At 48.3% G+C, this 26,049-nt stretch overlaps 1 protein-coding gene across 1 annotated transcript in view; it reads right to left on the bottom strand.

Moving 5' to 3' along the window:
• The window catches only part of LOC310751117 (sodium/glucose cotransporter 1-like), a 34,165-nt gene that overhangs the window by 2,418 nt on the left and 5,698 nt on the right, over nt 1-26,049 (bottom strand). Inside the window, exons 2-13 of the mRNA XM_083590160.1 lie at nt 23,187-23,258; nt 18,371-18,475; nt 16,584-16,643; nt 16,042-16,146; nt 12,653-12,758; nt 11,727-11,807; nt 9,512-9,723; nt 8,127-8,262; nt 7,826-7,933; nt 5,846-5,996; nt 2,637-2,805; nt 1,058-1,273 (exon numbers count right to left, since the gene is read on the bottom strand). Coding sequence (XP_083446286.1) covers nt 1,058-1,273; nt 2,637-2,805; nt 5,846-5,996; nt 7,826-7,933; nt 8,127-8,262; nt 9,512-9,723; nt 11,727-11,807; nt 12,653-12,758; nt 16,042-16,146; nt 16,584-16,643; nt 18,371-18,475; nt 23,187-23,258 — 1,521 coding nt within the window. The remainder of the gene's footprint in view (nt 1-1,057; nt 1,274-2,636; nt 2,806-5,845; nt 5,997-7,825; nt 7,934-8,126; nt 8,263-9,511; nt 9,724-11,726; nt 11,808-12,652; nt 12,759-16,041; nt 16,147-16,583; nt 16,644-18,370; nt 18,476-23,186; nt 23,259-26,049) is intronic.

Below are 26,049 nucleotides of genomic sequence, written 5' to 3'. Positions count from 1 at the left end.
TCATCTAGCACAATACAGTGGTACCTCAGGTTATGCACTTAATTCGTTCCGGAGGTCCGTTCTTAACCTGAAACTGTTCTGAACCTGAAGCACCACTTTAGCTAATGGGGCCTCCTGCTGCCGCTGCGCCGCCAGAGCACGATTTCTGTTCTCATCCCGAAGCAAAGTTCTTAACCCGAGGTAATATTTCTGGGTTAGCAAAGTCTGTAACCTGAAGCGTATGTAACCCGAGGTACCACTGTACAAAGATAGACTAGAGCATATGAGACATAATTATTCAGCATTTCCATAGTACTAGCCTGGGCCCACTGGTGGAGGAAGAGGAGTGCGGGGGGAGCACACCGACCCCAGCAGCGCAATCCCGATAGGGTGCCATTGCGGCTGCCCACCCACCCGCATCGGGTGCCATGCACCTGCAGGCAGCATGCCCCGCCCCTGCAGGTGGCGTGCCACGCCCCCTGGATGCATGCCACACCCCTGCGGGTGGCACGCCCTGCCCCCAGGACGCACGCCAGCCCCGCCCCCACCTGCTCTCTGCACCTCAGTGCCAGAGCATGAAGCTCCGCCACTGCCTGGGCCCTGCACTTCTCTCATATACCTTCAGAACATCCTTGCAAGGTAGGCCAGGCTGAGAGAGAGAGAGAGAGAGAGAGAGAGAGAGAGGTATTCCCTGGGGAGCTTCACTGACTAAGCAAAGATTTGGTCCCAGCCGCATCCCTCACTGGCTTTCCATCTGTGGTTCATTTCTAAAAGGAAAACAGTGTGTCCAGCCTGTCTGGTAGCCACGCCCCTTCTGATCCAAGGTGGATGTGTGCAGCAGCTGTTAAGGCAGAAGCACTCTGAGTGTGGACAAAGGCATTTGCCTTCATCCCTTCGCATGCTGCAGAACCAAGCCTTGGTGTTCAAAACAGGTTCTGAGATAGTGCTGTGTCCCACAGATGTTCTTCCTTTTGAAAGACGCACGCACGTGACATGTTTGCAGCACCATCCGGAGGTGGTAAGGGGCAGAGGAGAAGTGAAGAGAAAGATCAAAGCAAAGAGGGAGAGAATGGCTTACATGGACGTCGTCAATGGGCTTGGTCAGGTATGAGACAGTCAAAATGATGATGACCGAGATGACGAACAGGATGATGGCAAAGTAGAGGTAGTGGACTTTGCAGATGATATCCGGGCAGTTGCTGGGCTGAGCGCAGCTGCCAGTTCCATAGGCAAACTCGGTGATCATTCGAGACAGTCCAATCAGCAGCCCCAGAATCAGGCCCCAGAAGGCCCCCTGGCAGGAAGCAGAAGAAAAAGCTCAGCTCCACAAATGGTGCTCGGATCCACCCTTGCTCCTCTTCCCTTTAGTCTGACTCACACCATGGGCAACAGCACTCAGCCCAATGGCTTCTAGGCACAGTGCTCCATCCCTCTTCTTAACAGGTGGTCCTCACTTCCTGCCCCACTTGGAGCTGCCTCTATTTACACAAAAGAACCTTCAGAAGAGCCAGCATCCTGCTCTCACGCAAGCCAGTCAGATGCCTTTTCTAGGAAGCCAGCAAGCAGGATCCGAGCACAAGAGCACCCCCCCATGGTTTCTAGCAACTGGAAATCAGAGGCATTTACTACCTCCTACCATGGAGGCAGGGGACACGGGTGGGACTGTGGGTTAAACCACAGAGCCTAGGACTTGCTGATCAGAAGGTCGGCAGTTCGAATCCCCGTGATGGGGTGAGCTCCTGTTGCTCGGTCCCTGCTCCTGCCAACCTAGCAGTTCGAAAGCACATCAAAGTGCATGTAGATAAATAGGTACCACTCCGGTGGGAAGGTAAACAGCATTTCTGTGCATTGCTCTGGTTTGCCAGAAGCAGCTTAGTCATGCTGGCCACATGACCCGGAAGCTGTACGCCGGCTCCCTTGGCCAATAAAGCGAGATGAGCGTCGCAACCCCAGAGTCATTAGCCAGATTTAATATGTTTCCTTCAATGATAGTAAGAGGAAGATATTAGCTCTCCCAGAAGCAGAGCGTCTCTGCAAATGTGGTAAACAAGAACCTGATACGTTGGAGCATATTTTCTTTTCTTGTGATTTTGGCATTTATGCTAGAAGACAATTATTAGAGGCCTTACAACTCAACAGGCTCAATTCTATGCCACCAACGGTTCAGGACCTGCTCTCGGACAGGAATGATCAAATTCCTTTAATAGTGGCTGAATTTTTGAGTGCTGTCCATGCAGAAAGACTGGGCCATTATAAAGAGATTTAGTGGTTCTTAACTGATCGGTGATGTGGTAGTGTTATATTGTATTATTTATGCAAATTGATTTTCTCTGGAGTTAAAGATCAACCTTGTTATGTTGAATTCGTATTTTGCACAATTTGTATACGGTGTTTGTTTGATAATGTGTGGTTTGCTATGCCTAATAAAGGATTGACTTTTAACCCCAGAGTCGGCCACGACTGGACCTAATGATCAGGGGTCCCTTTACCTTTTACCATGAAGGCAGAGCATTACTATTGCGGCTAGTAGCCATCAATAGCCCTTTGCGCATGCACACCCCTCCTACAGTTGCCCAGACGCTCAGAGAATTGAGGTCAAGCCCAGCAGTTGCTCTTCCCAGGCCTTGGTGAGAGTGCTCCCCCTCTGCCCAGCTTACCTGTTCATTGACCCTCTTGAAGAAAATGGCAAGGAAAAAGACGGCTGCGATGGGGGGCCCCAAGTAGCTGGTGATGGACTGAATGTAGTCAAAAAGCTGCCCATTTTGAGCCGACTGCACTATTGGGACCCAGGCGATGCTGACCGCAATCAAGATTAGCATGAACAGCCTGGAAACAGAAGGGAGATGTTAATCACAGCTCTCTACCATGCCAGCATTCAAAAACCCTAAAGATGTAGGCAGAGACTTCTTCCCCTCCAACTGAGACAACAACAAAAGCACAGCGTCCAGATCAAGGGACTCTATTCTGCCTTGGTCAGACCCCATCAAGAGTATAGTAAGCCTGTAACTTAATGCACATTTGTGTGCATCAAGCTTTACGTGTGTGGCAAAATAAATTTTTTTAAGGGGGTGGGGTTCCAGGAAAAATGACTTTGGCAATCCCACCCGCCACTGAACCCAATGCATTTTGACTATATGCGATTTTTGCTTTAGGTGTTATTTCCAGAATATAATGCCTGCATAAGTTGTGGGCTTACTGCACTGTGTCCAGTTCTAGGCGCCACAGTGTAAGAAGGAGATCGACAAGATGGAACCCATGCAGAGCAGAGTGACAGAGATGATCAAGGGCCTGGAAACCAAGCCTTATGAGGAATGGTTGAGGGAGCCAGGTATGTTTAGCCTGGAAAAGAAGAGACTGAGAGGTGATAGGATAGCCACCTTCAAATAGCTGAAGGGCTGTCACATGGAATATGGAGCAAGCTTATTTCCTGCTGCTCCAGGAAACCAACGGATTCAAGTTACACGAAAGGAGATTCCAGCTAAATGTTAGGAAGAACTTTTGGACAGTGAGAGCTGTTTGATAGTGGAATGGACTCCCTCAGAGGGTGGTGGACTCTCTTTCTTTGGAGGTTTTGAAACAGAGGTTAGATGGCCATCTGTCATGGATTTTTTTAGCTGAAATTCCTGCATTGCAGGGGGTTGGACTAGATGACTCTTGGAGTCCCTACTCCACAATTCTGCGATACTGTAATCACATCCGCCACTTTCCAACCGACTCAGGTTGAGAGCAAAGCACAACAGAACGTCTTTCCCATTGCCCTGCTCATTCCAGCTTTTGCTGACAGCTGAAACCCCACCTGTCCATCTTGGCCCCCAGCAGTGGTCCTGGACACACCTGAGCATGGTGAGGTTTTGACTGTCAGTTTTTATTTGTACATTGTGAACCATTTTATTATTGTTGCACGTGAAAAACAGTATACAGTCATACCTTGGGTTACAGACGCTTCAGGTTGCGTTTTTTTGGGTTATGGACCGCCGAAACCTGGAAGTACCGGAATGGGTTACTTCCGGGTTTCGGCAGTTGTGCATGCACAGAAGCGCTAAATCGCGCTTTGCGCATGCGCAGAAGCTCCAAATTGCAACCTGCGAGTGCGCAGATGCACCACTGTGGGTTGCAAACACTGCGGGTTGCGAATGTGCATCCTGCATGGATCACGTTCGCAACCCGAGGGTCCACTGTAGTGGCAATTACAGTAATTCATTGAGCAAATGCTGGGTTCATTCATATCACATCCCTAAGCGAGTGTTCAAATGCAAAAACTAATCCCATATTTTAGCAAACAGCATGATCCATTAAATGGCACAGCTAGCATCTGTTCCTTCCATTTTGTCTAGGTGGCAACTAAGCTGTTATAAAGCGAATTAATTTAAATAGGCAGGGAGTGGTCGAATCTCAACCTTCCCTATTACCTAATAACCTCCAGCTGTTTTGGACTACAACACCCATCAGTCAGAGCCAGCAGGGTCATATGACACTGAGGCTGATGGGAGTTGTAGTCCAACATAGTTGGAGGGCACCAGGTCAGCTGAGGCTGCTCTGTTGGAGAGAAGGACTTGGCATTCAGCCTATCAGGATGCTACATGTGCATTAAGTCCAAATGTCCACAGGGGGGCACCTCAACACCACAGGTGTCACATAGCAAAGAAAAATCTTAAGTTGCCCTATTGGTCCTATAGAGAGAGAAAAAACCAAAAGCCACAGTAAGGCAAAACCATTTTTTAAAAAATGTAAATGTGTGGAGAAAAGAATGCACCCCACCAAGTGGCAGAAGCAGAAAGTGCAGAGAAAATACTGTGTCTGAACTCAGCAAGCCGTGCTTGTTGGCCAGTTGGAGAGAGTTGCACTGTATATCTATGGTTGAGAGGCAATGCTGCATAGTGGTTAGAGTGCCAGACTAGGACCTGGAAGAGACCAGGGTTTGAATCCCTGCTTAACCATGAAGCTAACTGTGTATGACTTATTGTGAGGGTTAAATGAGGATGGGGGAGACCATATATGCCACTCTGAGATCCTTGGAGGAAAAGGTGGGATGGAAATGAAATAAACAAACAAACAATTTGTCGTATTGTCACTCCTGGAATATGTTAATGAACAGAAGGGTGCCTGGACCACTTCTGCCTCTAGAATCCTAGAACTGTAGAGTTGGAAGGGACCAAGAATCCCTGGCAGACAGCCATCCAATCCCTGTTTAAAAACCTGCCAACGAAGTCTGTTCTGCTGCCAAGCAGCTGTTGGACAGATCCTTGGGAGAAGGTGGGCCATTTGAGATTCAAATCTACTTGCGTACTGCACCCTGTATGGTTAACCTCTTGCTGATTCACTGCTGTTAGTTAGACACGGAATCTGGCCCTGGGTGCTGACCCAAGCGTTGCATTGAGGGTCAACAAAAATGTCACCAAGCAGCGAGCAAACTCGTCCTCCAGAACTCTTTGTCAAACCGGATGCTGAGTATATGTCTATGGAAAGAGAAGCTGGGCATCCTGTAAAAACCTTTAAATCCTTAGGTTGTGAGTCTTCAGATAGAGGGCAGGAACCAGACTAAGGCTGCAGCTGCAGGCACCACTTTTCTTGGGAGCCAGCCCCAATGAACACTATCTATCTGGGTAATGAGGCTGGGGCCTGGGCTGTCCATCAGATGAGGCCAACCTTCCCCAATTTGGTGCACCTTGCAGCTGTTTCAGGCTATGGCTCCTACCAGCCCCTGCTAGCATGGTCGTATGAAAAGGGGGCTCATGGGAGTTGTAGTTCAAAACCTCCAGGTCAGGTGGAAGGCTGGGTGAGGTTCCCCTTGGTGGTCTCACAGGTCCCAGGCAAAGTTTCAACTTGCAGAGAGCACATAATAGTCATTCCTACTTGTCATCATCACCTGCCCACTATCATGAGCTCCTGCTCTTTCGCTCCCGCACGTATTTTAGTGTAGATGTCCATGGTGAAGAGCGTGCTGGCACTGTTGAAGATAGAGGTGAGGGAGCTCATCAGAGACGCCAGCATGACAGACAGCATTAGGCCTCGCAATCCTGAAACACAAGAGGGAGAGAAGCACGGGGGCAAGTCAGAGGTGGCTTTAAAGGAGCACGACCAGTCGCATTGGGCAGTGGCATAACATGGGTTGCCAGGACCCCGGGCCACATTGGAGGGAGGGAAACGGATGGTGTCTGCATCATCCAGGTGATTGCAGCCACAGAGATAAGAAAAGAAGAGTCGTTTCTTTGTCCGGAGAAGTCACTTCCGGGTTTGCATGGAGAAGCTGTTTTCAGTTATGGAAGCATGTAGCTGTATCGAGGCAGCACTGGGTGTCAGTTTTTTTTGCCCCCTAACAATGTTGTGCCAGGGCAACTGCCCCTGTGCCCCTACTCCACTAGCACTGGGCACAGAGCCTCGGAGACACTGTAGGGGGCGCCACAACTGTGTTTTAGAACGGAGCATGAGAGGCAGTGGGAGCCAAATTGGGCATCACACAGAACACCACTGAAGTTTGAGACCCCAAGCTCTGCCCCTGGGTAAGTGGCAAAGGCATACCTAGGGGTCGGAGAAACAGACCCCCCCCCCCGCCCGAGGTGGCACGGAAATCATGCTACTGCTTGGCACCCCTGGACTGCCAGCTCCTGGGTGGCATGTTCTGCAGCCACTACTTCCACAGGTAACTGGAGAGGTTAGCGGATGGAGGGCGGAGCCAAGGAGTGCATTGCTTTCCAGTTATATGCTGCTGCTGCTGCCAAAGCACCTCTCTGATCTACAAATGGTACACAAACCAGTGCAGTTAGGGAAAATGTACAAAACTAGTTCAAATATATGTTGGAAGTGTAAGGAAAAGGAGGGGACATTTTATCATATGTGGTGGGATTGTAATGTAATTTTAAAAATTTGGGAAATGATATACAACGAATTGAAGAAAATGTTCCATTTAACATTTGTTTAAAAACCTGAAGCATTTTTATTAGGGATTGTAGGGAAAGACCTGCCAAAAAAGTTGAAAAACATCTTCATGTATGCGACAACGGCCGCAAGAGTTCTGGTAGCACAAGGATGGAAGACTGAAGAAACCCCAACTAAAGAATCATGGCAAGAAAAATTGATGGACTATGCAGAAGTGGCAAAACTGACATATAAGCTACGGAACAAGGATAACTGTGACTTTAGGATGAATGGGAACCCTTTACAAAGCATTTGAAGATACAACAAAGCGAACTGGACTCCTTGGCTGGTTTTGAATAAACATTCACAAACTTTTTATTGATAATAATCAGCTAAATAGTTTGAGGATTTATACAACTGTGTAACATGCAGAAAACAGCATTTTTAGAGAAATCAAAGACTGGAACTGAGGGAAGTCGGGGGGTGGGTGGGTTTTGTGTGGGAGGGAGGAAAAATGGGGGAAAAATAAGGATGATTTGTTTCTGGATAATATGTTTTGTTTTAATTTTGAATAAAAGTTATTTGGGGGGGGGGGCGGAAACAAAGCACCTCTCTGATCTGTTCTGGCTCTTGCCTTCCCAGGGTTCTGATTGACTCTTCCAGCACTCAGCCCAGCACTTCTCCAGCTGCTTTATTGGCTGGGACACTCATTGCTCTAGCTTAGTTAAGTCACGCAGGTGGGCAGTGCTTGTCCCCACCTTTCCTAAAGCACCCTCACTTTCTCCACTCTTGCCCTGACAGTCTTGTTTGCCCTGACTCTGTGGGAACACAACCCCCAGCAGCCAAAGCCATGCAGATTAATTCTTACAAAACGATGCAGGTGTCATTACCCACCCTGCACCTGTGCTTTGCTGTCGTGTTGGGTTTTTCCCTCCAGTCCACCACTTCCCAGCCCCCTCCTAACAGCCAGAGCACAAGTGAAGCATCTCACCGTTTGGCATCAGCTTGACCACCATCCTTGGGTAGGCGATGTTTGAACAGCCAACTGGCGTCCCACATTCCGCAAGACACGTTTCAGGAACGACACAAGCCACCGTATCTGCAGGAAAGAGAAAAAGAGGGGCACCTTACTTGGGGGGTGGGGTGGGCTGAGATATCCTGAGTGCACCATCCGAGATGAACAGGATTCCCAGTGGGCACCACCCTTTGAGGGGATGGATGGAAAAGCCACACTCTGAATGGACTCTGCCACGGATGGAGACGGGAGGACGAGGCTGGAGGTCTCATCTCACCTGTGTACAAAATTCGACTGATCATGCCTGGCATGACAATCAGGAACATGGGCATCAGCTTCAGGTAACCACACATGATGCAGCCAGCCTTGACATGGGACATGTTCTTGCCTGAGAGGCACCGCTGGACAATGACCTACCGGAGAGGAATGGAGAGGAAAGTGAGCAGCCAATCAGGCTAATCTTGACTTCAGAGCAGGCTCCTTGGGGTGGCGTGGGCTTATCGGTTGCTTGTGTGGTGAATTTTTACTTCAGAGGAGGACTTCTGCTCAGAGGTAGAGCATCTGCTTTGCAGAAGTTCCCAGTTCAGCCTGCAGGATATATCCAGGCTCATATAATCAACATGCTTAACTCTAATTAATGCATGAAGGGGTTAAGACCATAGAATAAGCTGTCCTGCTAGGCTCAGCTAGGTCACAGCCCCTCACCTTGGGAGAAAGGGCTACTAAACGCTTTGTTCTTTTCCACCATGTGAACCCTACTTACCAAACCCGTGGTTTCTTTCTATGCTAAGGAAAGTAGGAAACTTTGGAAGCAACTTAGACGTGAATATTTTAAACACACCCTTTAGTGTGCTCCTCTTTGCGAGTATTGGTGCCTCTGACACTGGAAGAGGAGGGCCGGGCTGCGCTGTGGGCACCTGTGGGGGGGGCACCTACTTCATGCCCCCTCAAAAATCCGTGCCCAGGGCCACTGCCCCTCTGACACCCCCTCGTTACGTTACACCACTACCTAAGAGTTCTGTTCACTACTAGTTAGCATCTCTGCATCTGAAATCAAATGTCTCAGTACTCAGCCTATGGAAAACAAAGCGCTACACATGTCATGCTTCAGGGAATCCGATCCCCCTCCCTCACAGCAGTCCGCCAGTAACGGAGAAACAAGAAGCTCTTACCAGTGTCTTTTATTCAATATTCACAGAGAGAGATGTAGAAATGCAGTCTCTCTTGGATAATGGCGTTGCTCTGAGCAAAGCCCCATCCCCTCTGTCTCTCCTACTCTACGTCATCCCTGCGTTGACTGATCTGTGTTTTCTGCACCTGAGCTTTCTGTTCTCTTCCTTTCAATGCCCGCCAGGTCCTGGGAGATGGGGGATCTGGAATGCTTTCTAAAGACACTGAGTCTGTCAGCTGTCTCTCCCCTGGTGCGTCTTCTTCCTGCTCCTCTCCCAATGTTTCCCAGCTTCTCCCCTCTGCACCTTCTGCAAACCGCTGTTTTAAATCTATACTGTCTCCCTCTTCTCTGGGAAGTACAGGAGGGAAGTGCTGACCACACATTGCTGCAGAAATATCCACTGCAGACAGAATCTGAGCAGGAGCTAGGTGCCACCATCACCCCTCCCCTTCAGAGTGGACCTGAGGACCCAAGACTCATCTCCACCATACCTGATCTGTGCACCAGTACCAGAGGCCCAGGATGCTCAGGCCAAAGATGAGTCCCGGCCATGGCAAATCACCGTTGATGGGATCCCGGAATATCTGGAACGAATCTGGACGGGGTGTGTAGCATTTTTCGGGGATACTGGAATTTACAACCTGCGGGATCGCATTCATGTACTTGTGCACGAATTCCTCATATCCTCCGACTTCTTCAAATGCTGGGGAAAGTTGACAGTCCTTGTAAGGTACCAGTTCACTCACACACATGTGTGCCAGGCAGGCACAGAGACATCCACATCCCAGTTCAGGGGAGGCTGGGCTTCTTTAATGGTGCATGTGGTCTCCCTCCCCCCAGACATTCGCAGCTGATTTCCAAGGGGTAAGAAATAGTGGATCTGGCATTGAGAGATTCTCAGTTGCCACTGAGAAAAGGAAATTGCCAGTCCTCATGATGACTGTGGTGTTTGTGTGCTGTATGCGCTTGATGATAAATCTCCACTTGAATTTTCACTTGTTGAATTGATTGTACAGGGAAGCTGAGGGGCGGAGGGATGAACTCTCTCAAGTTCACAGATAAGTAACCTGCATTCCCTCCCCAGCCGGCATATAGAACTGATGGCAAGAATGGATGTTCAGCCTCCACCTAGTGGTCACAGGCAAAACTGCAAGCAAAATCAATCACCTGTCAAGCCCCTCCCTCCTTTGGAATTCAGTTTCTGTGCTTTGCCTGCACCAAAAGTCGTGCCTTCTGTTACTCTCTCAGGGTCTCTACTTCTTTCCTACTTTGTTTCCAGGCTGATTTTATTTGTGTTCACCTGTTTAGTTTTTCAGAGCCCACCTTTTGTAGATCAGTGAGCTTTGGTAAGCCCTGGTGTTGCCACCTGCTCCATATGCCTGGGGGAAAGATTGTTTGGAACTCACCTGTAAAAGGGATTTCCCAGGCATATACGGGCTGATGGTATACATGGCTTATTTTTGATGCTGCCTATATACCTTTTTCTGAGCATGTCTGTTTGTCTAGCTGCAGAGAGTCTCTTACCTCTTAATGGGTTACCTTTGTGTTGTTGGTCCTGTCCTCTTTCGCAGTGCCAGATTACCAAACAGGCAGAGTAGGCACCGACCTATGGGCCCACACCTTTTAGGGGCCCTGTGACAATCGATCAAAATAATATTGTGTAATGAAACTGCTGTATTAAAATTGTTGATGGGTCAAATCAGAAACCTATAAGGAGATCATTTGAGTTGTGGGGTGGTGTCCCTGAGATTTTGACTGCCTAGGGGCCTCCACAGGGTTTAATCCAGCACTGCTTCTGCGGCTTGTCATAATGAAAACTGAATTCCAAACTGAATTCAGAAGCTTTACAAGAGATTTGAAGAGATTTGTTTTTAGTGCAATTTTGCCTGTGACCACCAGGTGGGGTCTGAATGCCCATTCCTGCCATCAGCTCCCATACGCGTGAGAAAACCCTTTTACAGGCGAGTACCGAATGGTCTCCTTTCATTTAAGGCAAGGGCACTCATCTGAGTTACAGCCAGGCTGTGTCACCTGAAATTTCTTGTAGCATCTGATGAGGGGTTTGTTTAACTGCTCACAAGCGCACACGGCAAAATAATGGTGGCTCCGGCAGGTGATGCTTCTGTCAGTTTGCATTTCTTAGTACAGAAAGTATTGATCTGATGTGTAGAGATCTTTCCTATTCTACTAAATTCAAGAGGGTTCGGGAAGCTTCTCTGTGTGAAAGAAGCTTCATGATGTTTGGGTGATTCCTTCAGAGAAGCTGAGTACGGCTGGTTTAAACTGGTTCTTTTATCTCTTCTCTCAAGGTCATGCTGACTATAATAATAAGAGGCCAGAATGAGCCTGGGTTTCAATTTCTCTTTCTATCTTTTTCCCTTCTGGTGTGGTGTTCTGTATATAGTGTTAAGGTTTAGACTTATTATAAGCTATTGCAAGTTTAAGTTAAGTCTGCTGCAACTGGATTTCTAATGGACAGTGCCAGTCCTGAATGTATTGGATTTGTGACCGTTATGCTCATTTGCCTTCCAGTAGCAGTAAAGCTCTGCTGGATGTAATATTAATTGCCTCTAGTCTATTTTTTGGGAATCCTGCAACGTGTTTAAGTTTTTACTCTGCTAACTATACACCAGAATCTACTCCGGATCAATACTGAGTAGACTTTTCAGTGACACATTCAACCTTTCCTTTGTGTTGTCTGCTTACCAAAGACGGTCAGGATGATGGACCCCACCAGCATAATTAAAGTTTGCAATGTGTCCGTGTAGATGACGGCCGCAAGTCCTCCTAAGAGCCAAAAGGGTAGAAAGAGCAATAGGGCAGTGTGAGGAGGAGAACATCTCCTGATTCCTCTGAGGGAGAGGGACCCCTTCCCTAGCATCACTGCCTTTACCTATTTGCCAAAGCTAAGGCTTTTCTCATCTTGCTTTGGCAAGAGAATACACCTCTCTCTCTCTCTCTCTCTCTCTCTCTCTCTCTCTCGGGCTCAAGACACACAGGGAGATGGTCACATGTGACTCAAGGCTAGAGGCAGCCTTTCTCTCTCCCTACAATATACGATATACGATGTCTTTATTGTCACTGTCCCATGTAGAACAATGAAATTGAAAAACTACATAAAACTACATAAAAACTACATAAAACTACATAAAAACTACATAAAACTACATAAAAACTACATAAAACATTCAAAAACCCCTAAAAACTCTAAAACCCCATTTTAAAATACACTATACTATAGAGACCCCTTATGCTGCGTTTAGAACCAGAATTGCATTTGCGTAGAAACTGTTTCTCAGGCAGCTAGTCCTGGCCTTTATAACCCTATACCTTCTTCCAGAAGGCAGAAGCTGAAAGAGATCATTTCCTGGGTGCGTACTATCCTGCGCTATCTCTGCTGCTTTCTTATGGCACCTGGCAGCATAGATTTGATCTAAGGTGGGAAGAGTGCACCCAATTATTCTCTCTGCAGTCTTTACAACCCTGGATAGCATTGTTTTTTCCCTGGCCGTGCAGCTCCCAAACCACACACACAGACACTAATCCCACCCGGGATGGGATTTGCAACTTCAGCAGCTTATTATCTTTAATGGACAGGGAAGGAGGTAGACCCTCTGAACCCAAAGACTCACCTGTGATGGTATAAAGGGCTGTAATGGTGAGCAGGATAATGATGGCCACATAAATATTCAGCCCCATAGCTTCCTTGATGAAGATCGCACCAGAAAATATATCTGCCTGAAACAGAACAGGAGGAGCAGTGTTTTTAAGCAGTGGTGGTAATGGGTAACCATGCACCCACAAGGATCCAGAACATAGCCATCAAGGCTAGTGGCCATCAACATCTCTCCTCCACGAATTTGTCGCATTCTCTTAAAGCCATCTAAGTTGGTGGCCATCACTGCCTCCTGTAGGAATGAGTTCCATAGTTTAACTATGCACACAGGGCCAGGTTGCAAGTGCTCCCGGGAGTTTCACCAACAAACACAGAGAGTTTGTTGAACATCCTCCTCACCTGGAAGTGGGTTACCATGAGCTACAGTCCTGCAATCCCGATTACCTGCTGGTTGCCTACTAGCATCAACATAACCTGGGACTCAGCTACATTAGTCAAGAAACAGCATTTTGAATGTGTTATAAACATGCAACACCAGTTGGCGCAAGAGAGAGAGAAAAAAAAATCCAAGTGATTTTCCATAGTGTTTTTTTCCTTTTGTTATAACAATTTAATTTCTGACTTATTTATAGTGTCCCCTCCCCCCCCCCCCCCCGTGTGAAGACCCACCCCTGATGTTGAGTATTTATACTCAGAAGAGAGAAAGGGTGGATCCAGGGGCAGAGAGAAAGTCAGCAGCACGGGGACATTTTAATAAAATCTATCTTATCAATCAAAGAATGTCAGGTGTGGATTTGAGGAGAGGTGCCACATAGTCAAAGTGATGAGAGATGAATCATTTCGGTTGCAAAATGTCGGATAGGAGTGAGCAGTTCAAAACAAAGAAATGAAAGCTAGGAATCTGGGCCTTAGGGGGCCACCTGGCAGTGATGGTATGAACACCCACCCCTGGAAACACCCAAAGCCAGGCCCCACATTAACCAGCATGGCAAGCACATGGCAGTGTTTCAGTTTTCTGCCTCTAGCCTCAAAGCTTTATCCGTTTCCTCCCTGGGAAAGAGTTCCTCCTCAAAACCAAGTGATCATTTATGACCCTTAGGCACAAGAGATGCCTGTCACTTCCGCATCTTACATAAACTATAAAAACTATCCTGCAGGCTGTTCATTATTGAAGCTCTTTAAGAAGGCGGCTCCCCAAGGCTTTCCCACTGGAGATCCAGCTCAACTACATCTGATATCTTCATTAAGTGTCTTTTACGGCCCCCATTAAGGCTTTATCGCCTCTCCCCGACTACTAAACTTCACCTTAGGCAGGAATCACCTCCACAGAGCCACGCGCTAATCAACTGGAAACAGTGGCTGCCGGCAAGGTCACGTTGATGCCACCAGCAAGCAGCTCCGACATTCACGTGCTCTCTGATCAGGCTGCTTTACTTGGGAGTAAGCCCTCATTGGACTCAGTGGGACTTGCTTGTGGGTTGACACATATTCTACCACCCAGCACCCTTACAACGACCTTGCAAGGTAGGTTGGTATTATTGCTGCCGACTGCAGATGGAGGAGAGGTGAGGCTGAAAAACAAGGGTTAGGGAGACGTTCCCTGCTCCTAGGCCATGTCTTCCATGAACTCTCAAAATGGCTTTAGGCAAGTCACTCCCCCTCTCTCAGCCTCTGTTTCGCCATCTGCAGTATGAGTGGAAATCATAATAAGACAGACCTACCGTACCAGGTTGTTGTGTGCAAGGACAATCACTAGAATCCTTTGAACACTGTATGTTAGACAAATTATAACTTTTAAAACAGAACTTGAGTAATGGTTCTGCAATGAGTTTCTACTTTAAAAGAAAGCGGTTCATTTCTGTCCCAGGATGCCAAGATTGCCACTGGTGCTGAAGTGCAAGGAAAGGGGGGCGCAGGTTGCTGCAGACCTTTTCCCTGCCCCATTACAGATTAATTAGTAACCCTGATAGAGATGGATTATTGCCGCCTTGGCGGAGACGGAGGGCAAAAGGCCTGGCCTTTCGGGCTAATTTGTATGATTATCTCTCAGCTGTTGCCCATGAGGGCAAAGAGTAGCCTCACATGGCAACTGCAGGGAAAGAACTGGCCAGCGGTTGCCCCCACCCCACCAGGCAGCAGCTGCAAAGGAGGGGGCAGGAGTGAAGGAAGGTGCCCTGTGGCCTCCAGTCTGGTGGGCTGTGAAATCCCAAAAGCCCCTCCTTCCTCTTGAGGCTGCAGACATGCCATACATTTAAAGCATAAAGCTTCCCCCCCAAAGAATCCTGGGAACTGTAGCTTGCCCCTCCTGGAGCTACAGTTCTCAGAAGCCTTAACAAACAACAGTTCCCAGGACTTGTGGGGGACGGGACATGCGCTTTAAATGGGTTTTTACTGTGTGCAGGCTGAATAATGCTTCATACAGCAAGCAGGAAGAGATGCTGTCAGGTTTTTACCTCATGATACGTTATTTCCCATGATGTCCATTATTTCCCATGATTCCCATTATTTCTTCTGGCTTCACAGCAGCCTGTCCCAGCCTGGTGCCTTCCAGAAGCTTTTGGACTACAGATCCCACCAGCCCCAGCCCATGCAACTATGATAGCAGGGACTGGTGGGATTTGTAGCCCAAAACGTCAGACATGCCCTAGAGCCGATCTTCCAATGGGGAGCTTATAGGGCAACCAGAAGCAGTAACGGGTGTGTGTTTAACATTATATGATGTATATGTTGTTTTCCCTTCACGCCTAGGGCTCACCCAGACTTCCTTTTGCACCACACTTTCCAGACACAGGTCTGCGCTTTAAATCTTTGTGTCCCAGTGTGGTTTTTGCCCTGGCATTTTCCCTGGAAAAACCCTCATTTTACTTCTGAATTGAAACAAATGCAATCCATAGAAAACACGATGACTGTTTGCTCGGGTAAAGGGAAAGGGACCCCTGACCATTAGGTCCAGTCGCAGACGACTCTGGGGTTGCGGCATTTATCTCGCTTTACTGGCTGAGGGAGCCGGTGTACAGCTTCCGGGTCATGTGGCCAGCATGACTAAGCCGCTTCTGGCGAAACCAGAGCAGCGCACGGAAACGCCGTTTACCTTCCCGCCGGAGTGGTGCCTATTTATCTACTTGCACTTGACGTGCTTTGGAACTGCTAGGTTGGCAGGAGCAGGGACCAAGCAATGGGAGCTCACCCCATCGCGGGGATTCAAACCGCCAAACTTCTGATTGGCAAGCCCTAGGCTCTGTGGTTTAACCCACAGCGCCACCCGCGTCTGATTCAGTTGTAAAATGCAGTTTTCCATGGGGAAAGCACTAGGACAACAACAAAAGCATCCTTGCACACAGAGCTTAAAAAGTAAAAAGATAGTCTGGGTGAGGGAAAGGATGCTGGATCCATGGTTCCACTTACTGAGATCTTAGTGAAGATGTACAGGAAGAGAGAGAGGACGGAAAGGTAGATTTGAATGCGCTTCCCCCCAAACCGTTTCCGCAGGTACTCTGGCATTGTCACCACCTGCAAGGAGGAGGAAGAAAAGGTCAGGCGTTTGGAGCAACTAGAGGAAGCAGAAGAGCACTGGGCCAGGGGTGCGTGGCCTGGCCAGGCTTGGCTCAGCCTCCCAGTAAATATGGAAGCTGGCAAAAGTGGGCCCTAGAAACTGCAGATGTAAATCCCAGCTGAGGAACTTCACACAAAGCCATTACCCATGAAAAGGAAGCAGTGGCAATTGGGGATGTGTGGATGAACACACAAAAGCAGACCTGTCAATAATTACCCAGCAGCCCAGTGAGAGCTCCTTTTGCTGAGAACACCAGGCGCTGCCAGGCAGATCTCCTGCAAACCCCTTCCCTCTTCCCTTAGCCTGGGCGTCCCACCCCCAGTGATATGCAGAAAATAAGACAAGCACAGGAGCCGCGAATGAGGAAGCCAAATCGCCCCTGTTGTGGACTTACTCCGGCCTTGATGTAGATGGGGACAAACATCCAGCCCAGAATGACCACCATCACCAGAGCCTGGAACACATGGAAAGTTTTTGTTGATGCATTTGTTTATCCAAATATTTACAGACTGCACTTACACAGAAATTGTGGCAAAGTGGTACACAAGGTTTTTGCAGGAAAAGCATCAGCAGCATAGCCACAAAACCTGAGTGGTAATGGGCCAAAGTCCTGTCTGAGCAATGCACTTTGAAGGAAAACAAAAACGACTCCAGCCAGATGAGTTCTGGTGGCAAGGAGTTCCACAGGACAGGCCCTACCACATTAAAGGTTCAGTCCCTAGTATAGGCCACCCGAACCTCAGGAAGATTGGGGGACTGCCAGCGGCGCCCTTCAGAGGATCTCAGTGACTGTGGTGGGGAGTAAGGAATCAGGCAGCCCATAGGTACTTTGGGCTCATGAAGTCCTTACAAAGGATCTTGAACTTTGTAGCAAATTGGCAGCCAGTGTAGCTCTCTCCTATGAGCTGTGTGGTGCTTGCAGGGGTGGGCCTTGCTAATATGGCACCTTGACGCACACCCCAGATCTCGTGCCACCTTCCCAAAGCTGGTTAAGTGAGGCACTGGGCTTTGGAAAGGAGGTGTGAAGGCTCTGGGAAGGTCCTGGAACCCTCCCGTCTCCTTCCCAAAGCTGGGCAAGCACCAACTAGGCTTTAGGAAGGAGGGTGGGGGAATTTAGGACCCTTCCAAAGCAAACACTTACTAGGCATTGGGAAAGAGCTGGGGAGGTGCCCCCTTGGCTCAGTGCCCTGTGCAGGAGAACCAGTCACACTGTTGTTATGTACTGAGTTGAATAGGATCCAAACTGCAGCAGTCTGATTGGTCCTAGAACAATAGGATTCAGAATGCAGCAGTCTGATTGGTCCTAGAACAGTGCAGCAGTATGATTGGTTGGCAGGAACCACCCAATCATGCTCCAAATAGAAGTGAATCCACAACCTGATTGGCTTACAGTAGAATTCCAGAATTAGCCAATCATGTGCAGCCCATTGTGTAAATAATGTATATAAAGCAGATACTTTGAGGGGACTTTCATTCATTCCTCTTCACCTCTATGAGCTGAATAAAGAGCATGAAATCACTTTGCGACTCTGAGTATATTTCAACTGTCCTAAGTCCACCTGTGGGTGCTTGGCTGTCACATTCTGCCCTCATTGCCAACATCAGCCCACAAAAAGTGCATCACAGTAAGCAAGGCTAGAGGTCTCCAATGCATGGACCACTCTGATCAGGCTACCCTGGTCCAGGAATGGTGGCAGCAGGCGTGGCAGCCAAAGCCGGTGGAAATCTTTTCTAGCCACAGAGATCACTGGGGCCTCTAGTGATAAAGATGGAGCGTTATCTTTTTCCCACTGAGGTTGGGTGCATCTTGCCAGGATGCTGAGACACATGCCAACACATCAGGAGACATCTTGCCCCTGGGGAGCCTAGTTACGCCACACACACCTGATCAGGGCCTGATCTGGGTTCTCCAAAAACCAGGGATGAAGACATGACCCCTGAGGCGTTGTTGGATCACAGCTCCCATCACCCCAAGCCAGCATGGCATGCGCTCAAAAACATGGAATCCAGGAATGTGACGGGATTTTCCTGCCCGCCCACCGGAAGAGCAACATTTTTGATAAGCAGGTTTAAAAGAAAAAGAAAAAACCATCCCCAGGCAAGAAGGGTTAAAAATGTGAAGGACCCAAAAATAAACTGGTAACTGCTATTTTCCAAAGCCACGGAATCAAAGGCACTTACGTTCCACTCGAAGCCCCCGATCGCGATCCCAGCGGCTGCCCCTGTCCCGGCCAGGCCTACAAAATGGCCGCTCCCAATGTTGCTGGCAAACAGAGAGGCACCAATCTGGAAGCAGAAAGGAGAGATGTCCTTTAGCCTGAGGGAGGAGGGTGGGCTGGGAGTCACTTAGGTATGGGGCAACAAAACCAGACCCTCCTAGTGTCCCCATTTTCCCCATTTTCCAGGGACAACCCTGGATATACAGAAGCCGTCCCGGTTTCTGATTTGATCCCAGAATGTCCCACTTTTCCTTAGGACGTCCCTATTTTCATTGGAGGGTATGGAATTACGTGACCCCTGAGCCGAAGAGATAAGTAACTGCACAACCTTTAGAAGACACCCCTGTATAGGGAAGTTTTTTTTAATGTTTCATGTTTTATTATGTGTCTATATATGTTGGAAGCCGCCCAGAGTGGCTGTGGAGAACCCAGTCACATGGGCGGAGTATAAATAATAAAATTATTACTACTATTTATTATGGAATAGGACGTCCCTATTTTCATCGGAGAAATGTTGGAGTGTATGCAAAATCCCTTGCGGCTCCATATGACACACATCATAAACTTTTGTGGGTTGGAGACTGGAATTCCCCACATGGATTCCAGCAGCATTAACACATCGGACATGACTGCAGTTTAAATGCATAGATCTGCTGCTTTTGCACCACCTTTGGACCTCAGCCTCACATCCCCAGAGGCAGAATTGGACCCAATGCCTAGCCCTCTTCCAGGGGAAAGCAACATGAGGACCTCCCAGGGTCCATGGACCACAACCAGGGCCAGCGGCCAGCCCAACGGTGAGACAGCGTGGCTCGAGCGCCACAAGCGGTCTGTCAGGGCAGGCCCTGCATCTGAATAAAAATGGACTGCAGGAGCTCCAATGGTCCTGGGAGTTTGCCTCCTGCAGGCCTTGGTCCAGTATATCTGAAGGAGCGTCTCCACCCCCATCGTTCTACCCGGACACTGAGGTCCAGCACCGAGGGCCTTTTGGCGGTTCCCTCACTGCGAGAAGCGAGGTTACAGGGAACCAGACAGAGGGCCTTCTCAGTAGTGGCACCGGCCCTGTGGAACGCCCTCCCACCAGATGTCAAAGAGAAAAACAACTACCAGACTTTTAGACGACATCTGAAGGCAGCCCTGTCTAGGAAAGCTTTTAATGTTTGATGCATTGCTGTATTTTAATATTGTGTGGGAAGCCGCCCAGAGTGGCTGGGGAAACCCAGCCAGATGGGTGGGGGATAAATGATAAATGATAAATGATAAATGATAAATGATAAATGATAAATGATAAATGATAAATGATAAATGATAAATGATAAATGATAAATTCTTATTCTTATTATTTCCTCCCACAGCCTCACCACCCAGCGTACAAGCAATGGAAGCAGAGCTCGTGCCGACACCCATTTGGCGATTGTTCCTTGGTTGACCTAGACAGAGTTGCTTCTTTACAAGGCAGCTGTTGTCACCATTTTAAGAGCCAGCGTTCGTGTGAGGGCAGGTTGGCTTGCAACACTTTGCCTGCACTGTCCTGTTTGGCTTCATTCAGTGGGGGAGTTCCCCTCTGGTTTTAATCCGCAAAGTGTCTTGTTCTCCATCTTTAAGCCTCCAGGATAGGGAAGGGCAAGGGCAGCTTCTTCTCTCTCTCTTTCAGTTTCCCTTCAATTAATGATTAAGGCTAATGCCGGGTAATTAGGAATGCTTTCCCGGGAAAATGATTAACCACAATGGATTCCATGTCTCTGCAATTCTGCTTGGAACGGACTTCTAGCAGATGGATATCTCCATCAAAGAGAAGGCTGAGGCATTCAGACACAACACGATAGCCTGGCATCTGAAGAAAAGGGGAGCTTTTACCATTTCTCAGACTTGCTCCACGCTTCCCTTAACCCAGAAGTTTTCACGCAAACCCAGAGGTTTGAGTCCATGGCTCCCTTGACCAACTACATCTTTCTGTGGCTCCCCTATGGGGCTCAGGTGCCCAGTTATGTCACCCCTCACCTGCAGAGCTGGCAGCCCCTCACCCCTTTTATGGACACCCTCCCTTGTGGAGGGTTCCCTCAGCCCCTTCTCCTCTCTCTCCTTTCCTCAGGAATCCTCGCCTGCTTGCTTACTATCTCCAGTGCTGCCTCAGCTCCCAGCAACCAAGAACCCCTGGCTGGTCTCAGAGGCACCATTCGCCTGGAGAACTTGTAGCCAGGGCCGCTGCAACAAACAGCTGTGTGAGCCTCTGGAGACAGAGACATGAGGGAGCATCAGAGGAGGAAGAGAAGGAAGGAAGGACGGAGGCTGGTGCTGCCCACAGAGCACCAAACCACCACTGAAGGCATCCCAGGGTGCCACAGTGGTTGAAAGCCACTGCCGTAACACTATACAGTGGTACCTTAGGTTACATACACTTCCAGTTACAGACTACGCTAACCCAGAAATACAGTGGTACCTCGGGTTAAGTACTTAATTCGTTCCGGAGATCCGTACTTAACCTGAAACTGTTTTTAACCTGAAGCACCACTGCTGCTGCTGCGCCGCCGAAGCACAATTTCTGTTCTTATCCTGAAGCAAAGTTCTTAACCTGAAGCACTATTTCTGGGTTAGCGGAGTCTGTAACCTGAAGCGTATGTAACCTGACACGTATGTAACCCGAGGTACCACTGTAGTACCTCGGATTAAGAACTTTGCTTCAGGATGAGAACAGTAATCAGGTGGCGGCAGCACAGCAGCAGTGGGAGGCCCCATTAGCTAAAGTGGTGCTTCAGGTTAAGAACAGTTTCATGTTAAGAACAGACCTCCGGAATGAATTAAGTACCGTATTTTTCGCTCTATAAGACGCACCAGACCATAAGACACACCTAGTTTTTGGAGGAGGAAAACAAGAAAAAAAATTCTGAATCCCAGAAGCCAGAACAGCAAGAGGGATCGCTGCACAGTGAAAGCAGCTGTTCTGGCTTCTGGGATAGCTGCGCAGCCTGCATTCGCTCCATAAGACGCACACACATTTCCCCTTACTTTTTAGGAGCGAAAAAGTGAGTCTAATAGAGCAAAAAATACGGTACTTAACCCAAGGTACCACTGTATTTTAAAAGAGCCAGCGTCACACAGGGGACACAGTGAAGCCTTTGAGCCACTCCAGACACCTCTTCTCCTTGTGCATTCAGGGCAGTTTTTGCACAGAACGATGTTGGGGACATTTACGGTATATGCAATCCCACTTTCAATACTGATTTGCACCTGCAGTAGTTTCTGGGAAGCCAGGCTGCTTCATTTGCAATTGGTGCACTGCTTGCTGAAAGCCCATCCCTTTTCATGCTGCAAATATTCCAACTTATTTTTTTTGTCCAGCCTTTGTTGCACCATTGTACACGAGGGCCCCTCTGGACAGAAATAATATCGAGCAGACACCGCAGAAGTACTAATAGAGGAATGGTGTGTCGACAGGCCACCACGAATGCACCTCCACCCCCCGAATTTCCCCCCACTCATCCTTCTTTTAAAATGTGTCACTCTTGTATTTGTATTGTATGAATCTGCCTGCTTTGCAGGTCTGTTTTACACCAACGTATTCCGGACATAAGCCACTTAGAGCAACACACACACACACACACACACACTAACACAAACAAACACATAATAAACCTGTTTTTCAGCAAACAAATAAGACTGATGAGACTTGGCCAAAAGTTGAGTGAGAAGAAAATATATGTTATGTACTGAAGTTCTCACCCTGGGCCAGCAGGGGGATACTGTAGATAGTTATGCAAATAAGGGATCGAAAGTGACGTTCAGTGATTGGATAGTTTTAGGAAATTGTTACAGTTACGTTGTACTGGAGCTCTATATAAGCAGGCTGACTGAACCCTTCAGTTCAGTTCTGTTCTGGCCTGTGAATAAACAAGAGCTGTTTGAAGAATCGCTGTGTCGTCTGATATGTTCACCCACAACTTAACATTATATATAAGATATTTATTTCATCCCCCCTTTCCTGCTCACACTGGCAAAGAATGAGCTGTTCCTTTTTCTACTTTGATCCTGAGATCTTTCCCCTCCAAGGGAGCATCAGGTAAGAAGGACAGCTTCTGCTTTCTGAAGGAACAAGCTCTTTCTCTTCACCTCACTGGGCACCTCATTGGAAGGTGAGTCATGCACCAGGCGACAGAACAGCCGCTGCCCTGCTCCCCCACAGTCTATCCTCAGGAGCCCTGGTGCAATAAGGGCTGGCAAAGGAGCAGAGAGAGTCTTTCCCCTCCACCATCCACCAATAGCCAGCAGCAGCAAAGCTTTGCATAGGCAAACCTTTGCCAATCTGGTTTCCCCCTTCCCCACACTGCTTTGGACTGCAAAATTTCAGTTTCTCTTGGTTTCCTGTTTTTCCCCAGTCTCTTCTCCACATTTCCCTATCAGTTTGCTTTTAAAAAATCCTCATGAAAACTCACCTGCATTTTAGCACAAATTTCTCCTAATGGCCAACATTTTGCCTAATCTACACATTTTTTGCAAAGCAATGTCCCCCTAATATACTTTTTTCATGTTCTTTTCGTGAACATATACCGTTCTATGCACGCTTTACCCAAGCAGGTGCAATTTTGTACACGTTTACTTGTCTGGAGAACCGCATTGCAAAATTCAGAGGAGCATCCCTTTCAGAGGATATGGTTCTCTGTTTCAGTCTGCAATTTGCAAAATCGGAAAGGGCAGATAGAGTAGATTCAGCCTGTGGTCCTTTTGGAGGAAAAGGAAAGGGGCTGTTTTTCAGGGGAGCTGGCTCTTTAGACACAACTTACCGGCCACCAGACCATGCTCCGGCCTGCTAAGAAGAATCCCCCAACTGTCCCGCGGTTTGTTGAATACATGGCCTAAGGAAGAGAGAAGAGGAGATGCAATTAGAGTTACCAACTGTAATGGTTTTAGGGGTTGCTCGTGCGTAAGTTACCGCCACTCTAGGCTAGGTTGCCTGGTTAAACCTTTTCTGTCTGGACAGCCATTCACTTCGTGGCTGTTCAGTCGCTAGCAGAATCCGTCAGTGGGCGTTTCTTGAACTTCTTCCAGCAAAGAAGTTCTTTGACGCCAAGTCTACGCCTACTTTCCCTGCGCGGAAGTCTTCTGCGCAGGGTGGGTGTGGGTAGCGGAGGACCCGTGCTCTCCCCGTTGGTCTCCGGCGAGGAGTCCTGGAGCCCATCTGCCCCCCTTTATCCCTGGTGTTACATTGATTTCCTTCCCCAGCCGATGAGTTGCCTCTCTCCCTGCTGGGCCCTTCTCCAGCATCGCTTGGGAGCCTTGCCTCCGCCTCTCGCTCCGATGTCAGTTCCCTGACACCAACCATATAATATAGCCTGACAACTATCCCCTATGCATTGAGAAGCTCATTACTGAAATGTGCTCTTTGTGGGGCTGCCCTTGAGGTTGTCTGGAAGCAGCAGATGCTGCAAAATGTGGCAGCTCACTAGGGAAGGATATTGCCAACACATTAACCTACTAAATTCAAGGTGCTGGTTCTGGTGTATAGAGCCCAGGACAACATGGGACCAGGATGCCTGAAAGAGCATCTTACCGCTTACATATCCAATCAAGGCGAGGGCCTCCTGCAGATACCATCTTATTGGGAGGTCTCTTCTGCACAATGTAGGAACCGAGCCTTTTGTGTGGTGGCACCTGTCCTTTGGAACTCTCTTCCCCATGAATATTAGACAGGCGCCTCCCCTGTTGTCTTTTTGGTGCCTGCCAAAGACTTTCCTCTTCCAATCAGCCTTTTAAGTGGAGATCTTTCCCAGTCCACCTCTATACTAGAATTGGCTTTAAGGTGGTTTTTTAAATTGCTTTCTCACGTATTGTTTTCTGCCCTGGGCTTCTTTTGGAGGAGGGTCAGGGAATAAATGTAATAAATTAATAATATATTGAAAAGGACATCTGGCCAAAGGATGATATCCAGTGAGTGGTCACATTCAGATCAGTGGGTTTAAGGAACCCTAATTCTAATTTAAATCCATTGACGTCAGTGAGCATCAAAACTTTGACAAAACATTGCTTATTTTGTTTATGGACCACGTTTTCTTCCAAAGAGCTCAAGGCGGTGTACATGGCTCTCCTCCTCCCCATCTCGTCCTCACAGCAACCCTGTGAGATAGGCTGGGCTGAAAGAGGCAGCGACAGGCCCAGAAAACATGGCTGAGTGTGGATTCGAACCCGTTTCCCAGGTCACAGTCCAACACTCTAACCCTTAAACCACATTGGCTCCTATGTCGATTATGAGCTGTGTCCAATATTGGTGATGCTCAGGGCATGCCTGTTGAAATTAATGGATGTGATCGATCTAGGTCCCCTAATTTCAATGGGTCTGCTCTGGAGTAACATCAGCTGGCTGCAACCCCTTGACCTTAACTTGTCCGCTGATTTCATTGGGCCTGCTTGGAGTATTGACCCAGCGGGTACAAATCCACCGCGAAAAGTTGATTCTGTCTTAAGCCTGCCAGAAATAAAACTATCAGGTTATCCTCATAATGTCTCTGGAGTTCCAAGTGTTAAGCCCATGAGACGCATCCCAGAAACGGCTTGCAAAAGACCTCCCATGCAGTGATTTTTTTGTAAAAAAAATATTTAGGGGTACTCTCATTTTGACTCAAGAAAATCACCATTTTATAGTTCAAATCGTGGGAAATAAACACAGTAACAGTGGTACTTCGGGTTACAGACGCTTCAGGTTACAGACTCCGCTAACCCAGAAATAGTGCCTCAGGTTAAAAACTTTGCTTCAGGATGAGAACAGAAATCGCACAGCGGAGGTGTAGCGGCAGCAGGAGGCCCCATTAGCTAAAGTGGTGCTTCAGGTTAAGAACAGTTTCAGGTTAAGAATGGACCCCCAGAACAAATTAAGTTCTTAAACCGAAGTACCAGTGTACATGGAGAAAAGTACAAAAATTCACAAAATGTTTAGGGGTATGCGTACCGCTGCGTCCCCCCACCCCAGAAAAAAGCACTGCTCCCATGAACAATGGAAGAGAAATGTTGGGAGCAGGATTCAGAATGGAGTCAGATCCGGAAGGAGAAAGCCTGGCATTCAGTTATCCCTTTGATGCTTCACCAAACAAACAAACTGGCATCCCCGAGCTGCTGTTTATGCAGCACCATCCCGGAAGCACTGCAGGCAACTTGACAGCGATTATATTCATGTTCATTCGTGGCACAGATTTATTAGGCGCAATCAAGGCTCACCATTGTTTCGGTGGCAACAGACTCCAACAGGCCTTCCGCCAAGCCTTTCCCAATGAAACCATGATGGGGGTAAATGAATGAGAACGTCGTCCGTGGGCAACGTGCCACCTGAGGCTTGTCCAGACTGGCAGTTCCTCCTGGCACCACCCTAAGTGTCATACAGAACTGCCGCTAGTTGGGGCAGAGGGCAGTCGTCACCAGGGCCTGGTGGGGCTCCCTCCAAGTGCTTTGGATTACAGCTGCCCTCAGACAACATAGGTGTGCTCAGACCCAGCGCTGTTCGCCCATGCTGGCTGGAACTGGCGAGAGTTGTGGTCCAAAGAATCTGGAGGGCACCACCAGGCTGGCAGAGGTTGGCATAGTAGTCTCTCTGTTTACACCCATCATGCACTATAGGGCATGGCATAGTCATAGAATTGAAGCATTGGAAGGGGCCCA

Source organism: Podarcis filfolensis (genome assembly GCF_964270895.1).
Source record: "Podarcis filfolensis genome assembly, chromosome: 16".
Classification (NCBI taxonomy): domain Eukaryota; kingdom Metazoa; phylum Chordata; class Lepidosauria; order Squamata; family Lacertidae; genus Podarcis; species Podarcis filfolensis.
The sequence above is the reverse complement of the archived record's forward strand: the minus strand, read 5'-3'. Positions and strand labels throughout refer to the sequence as shown.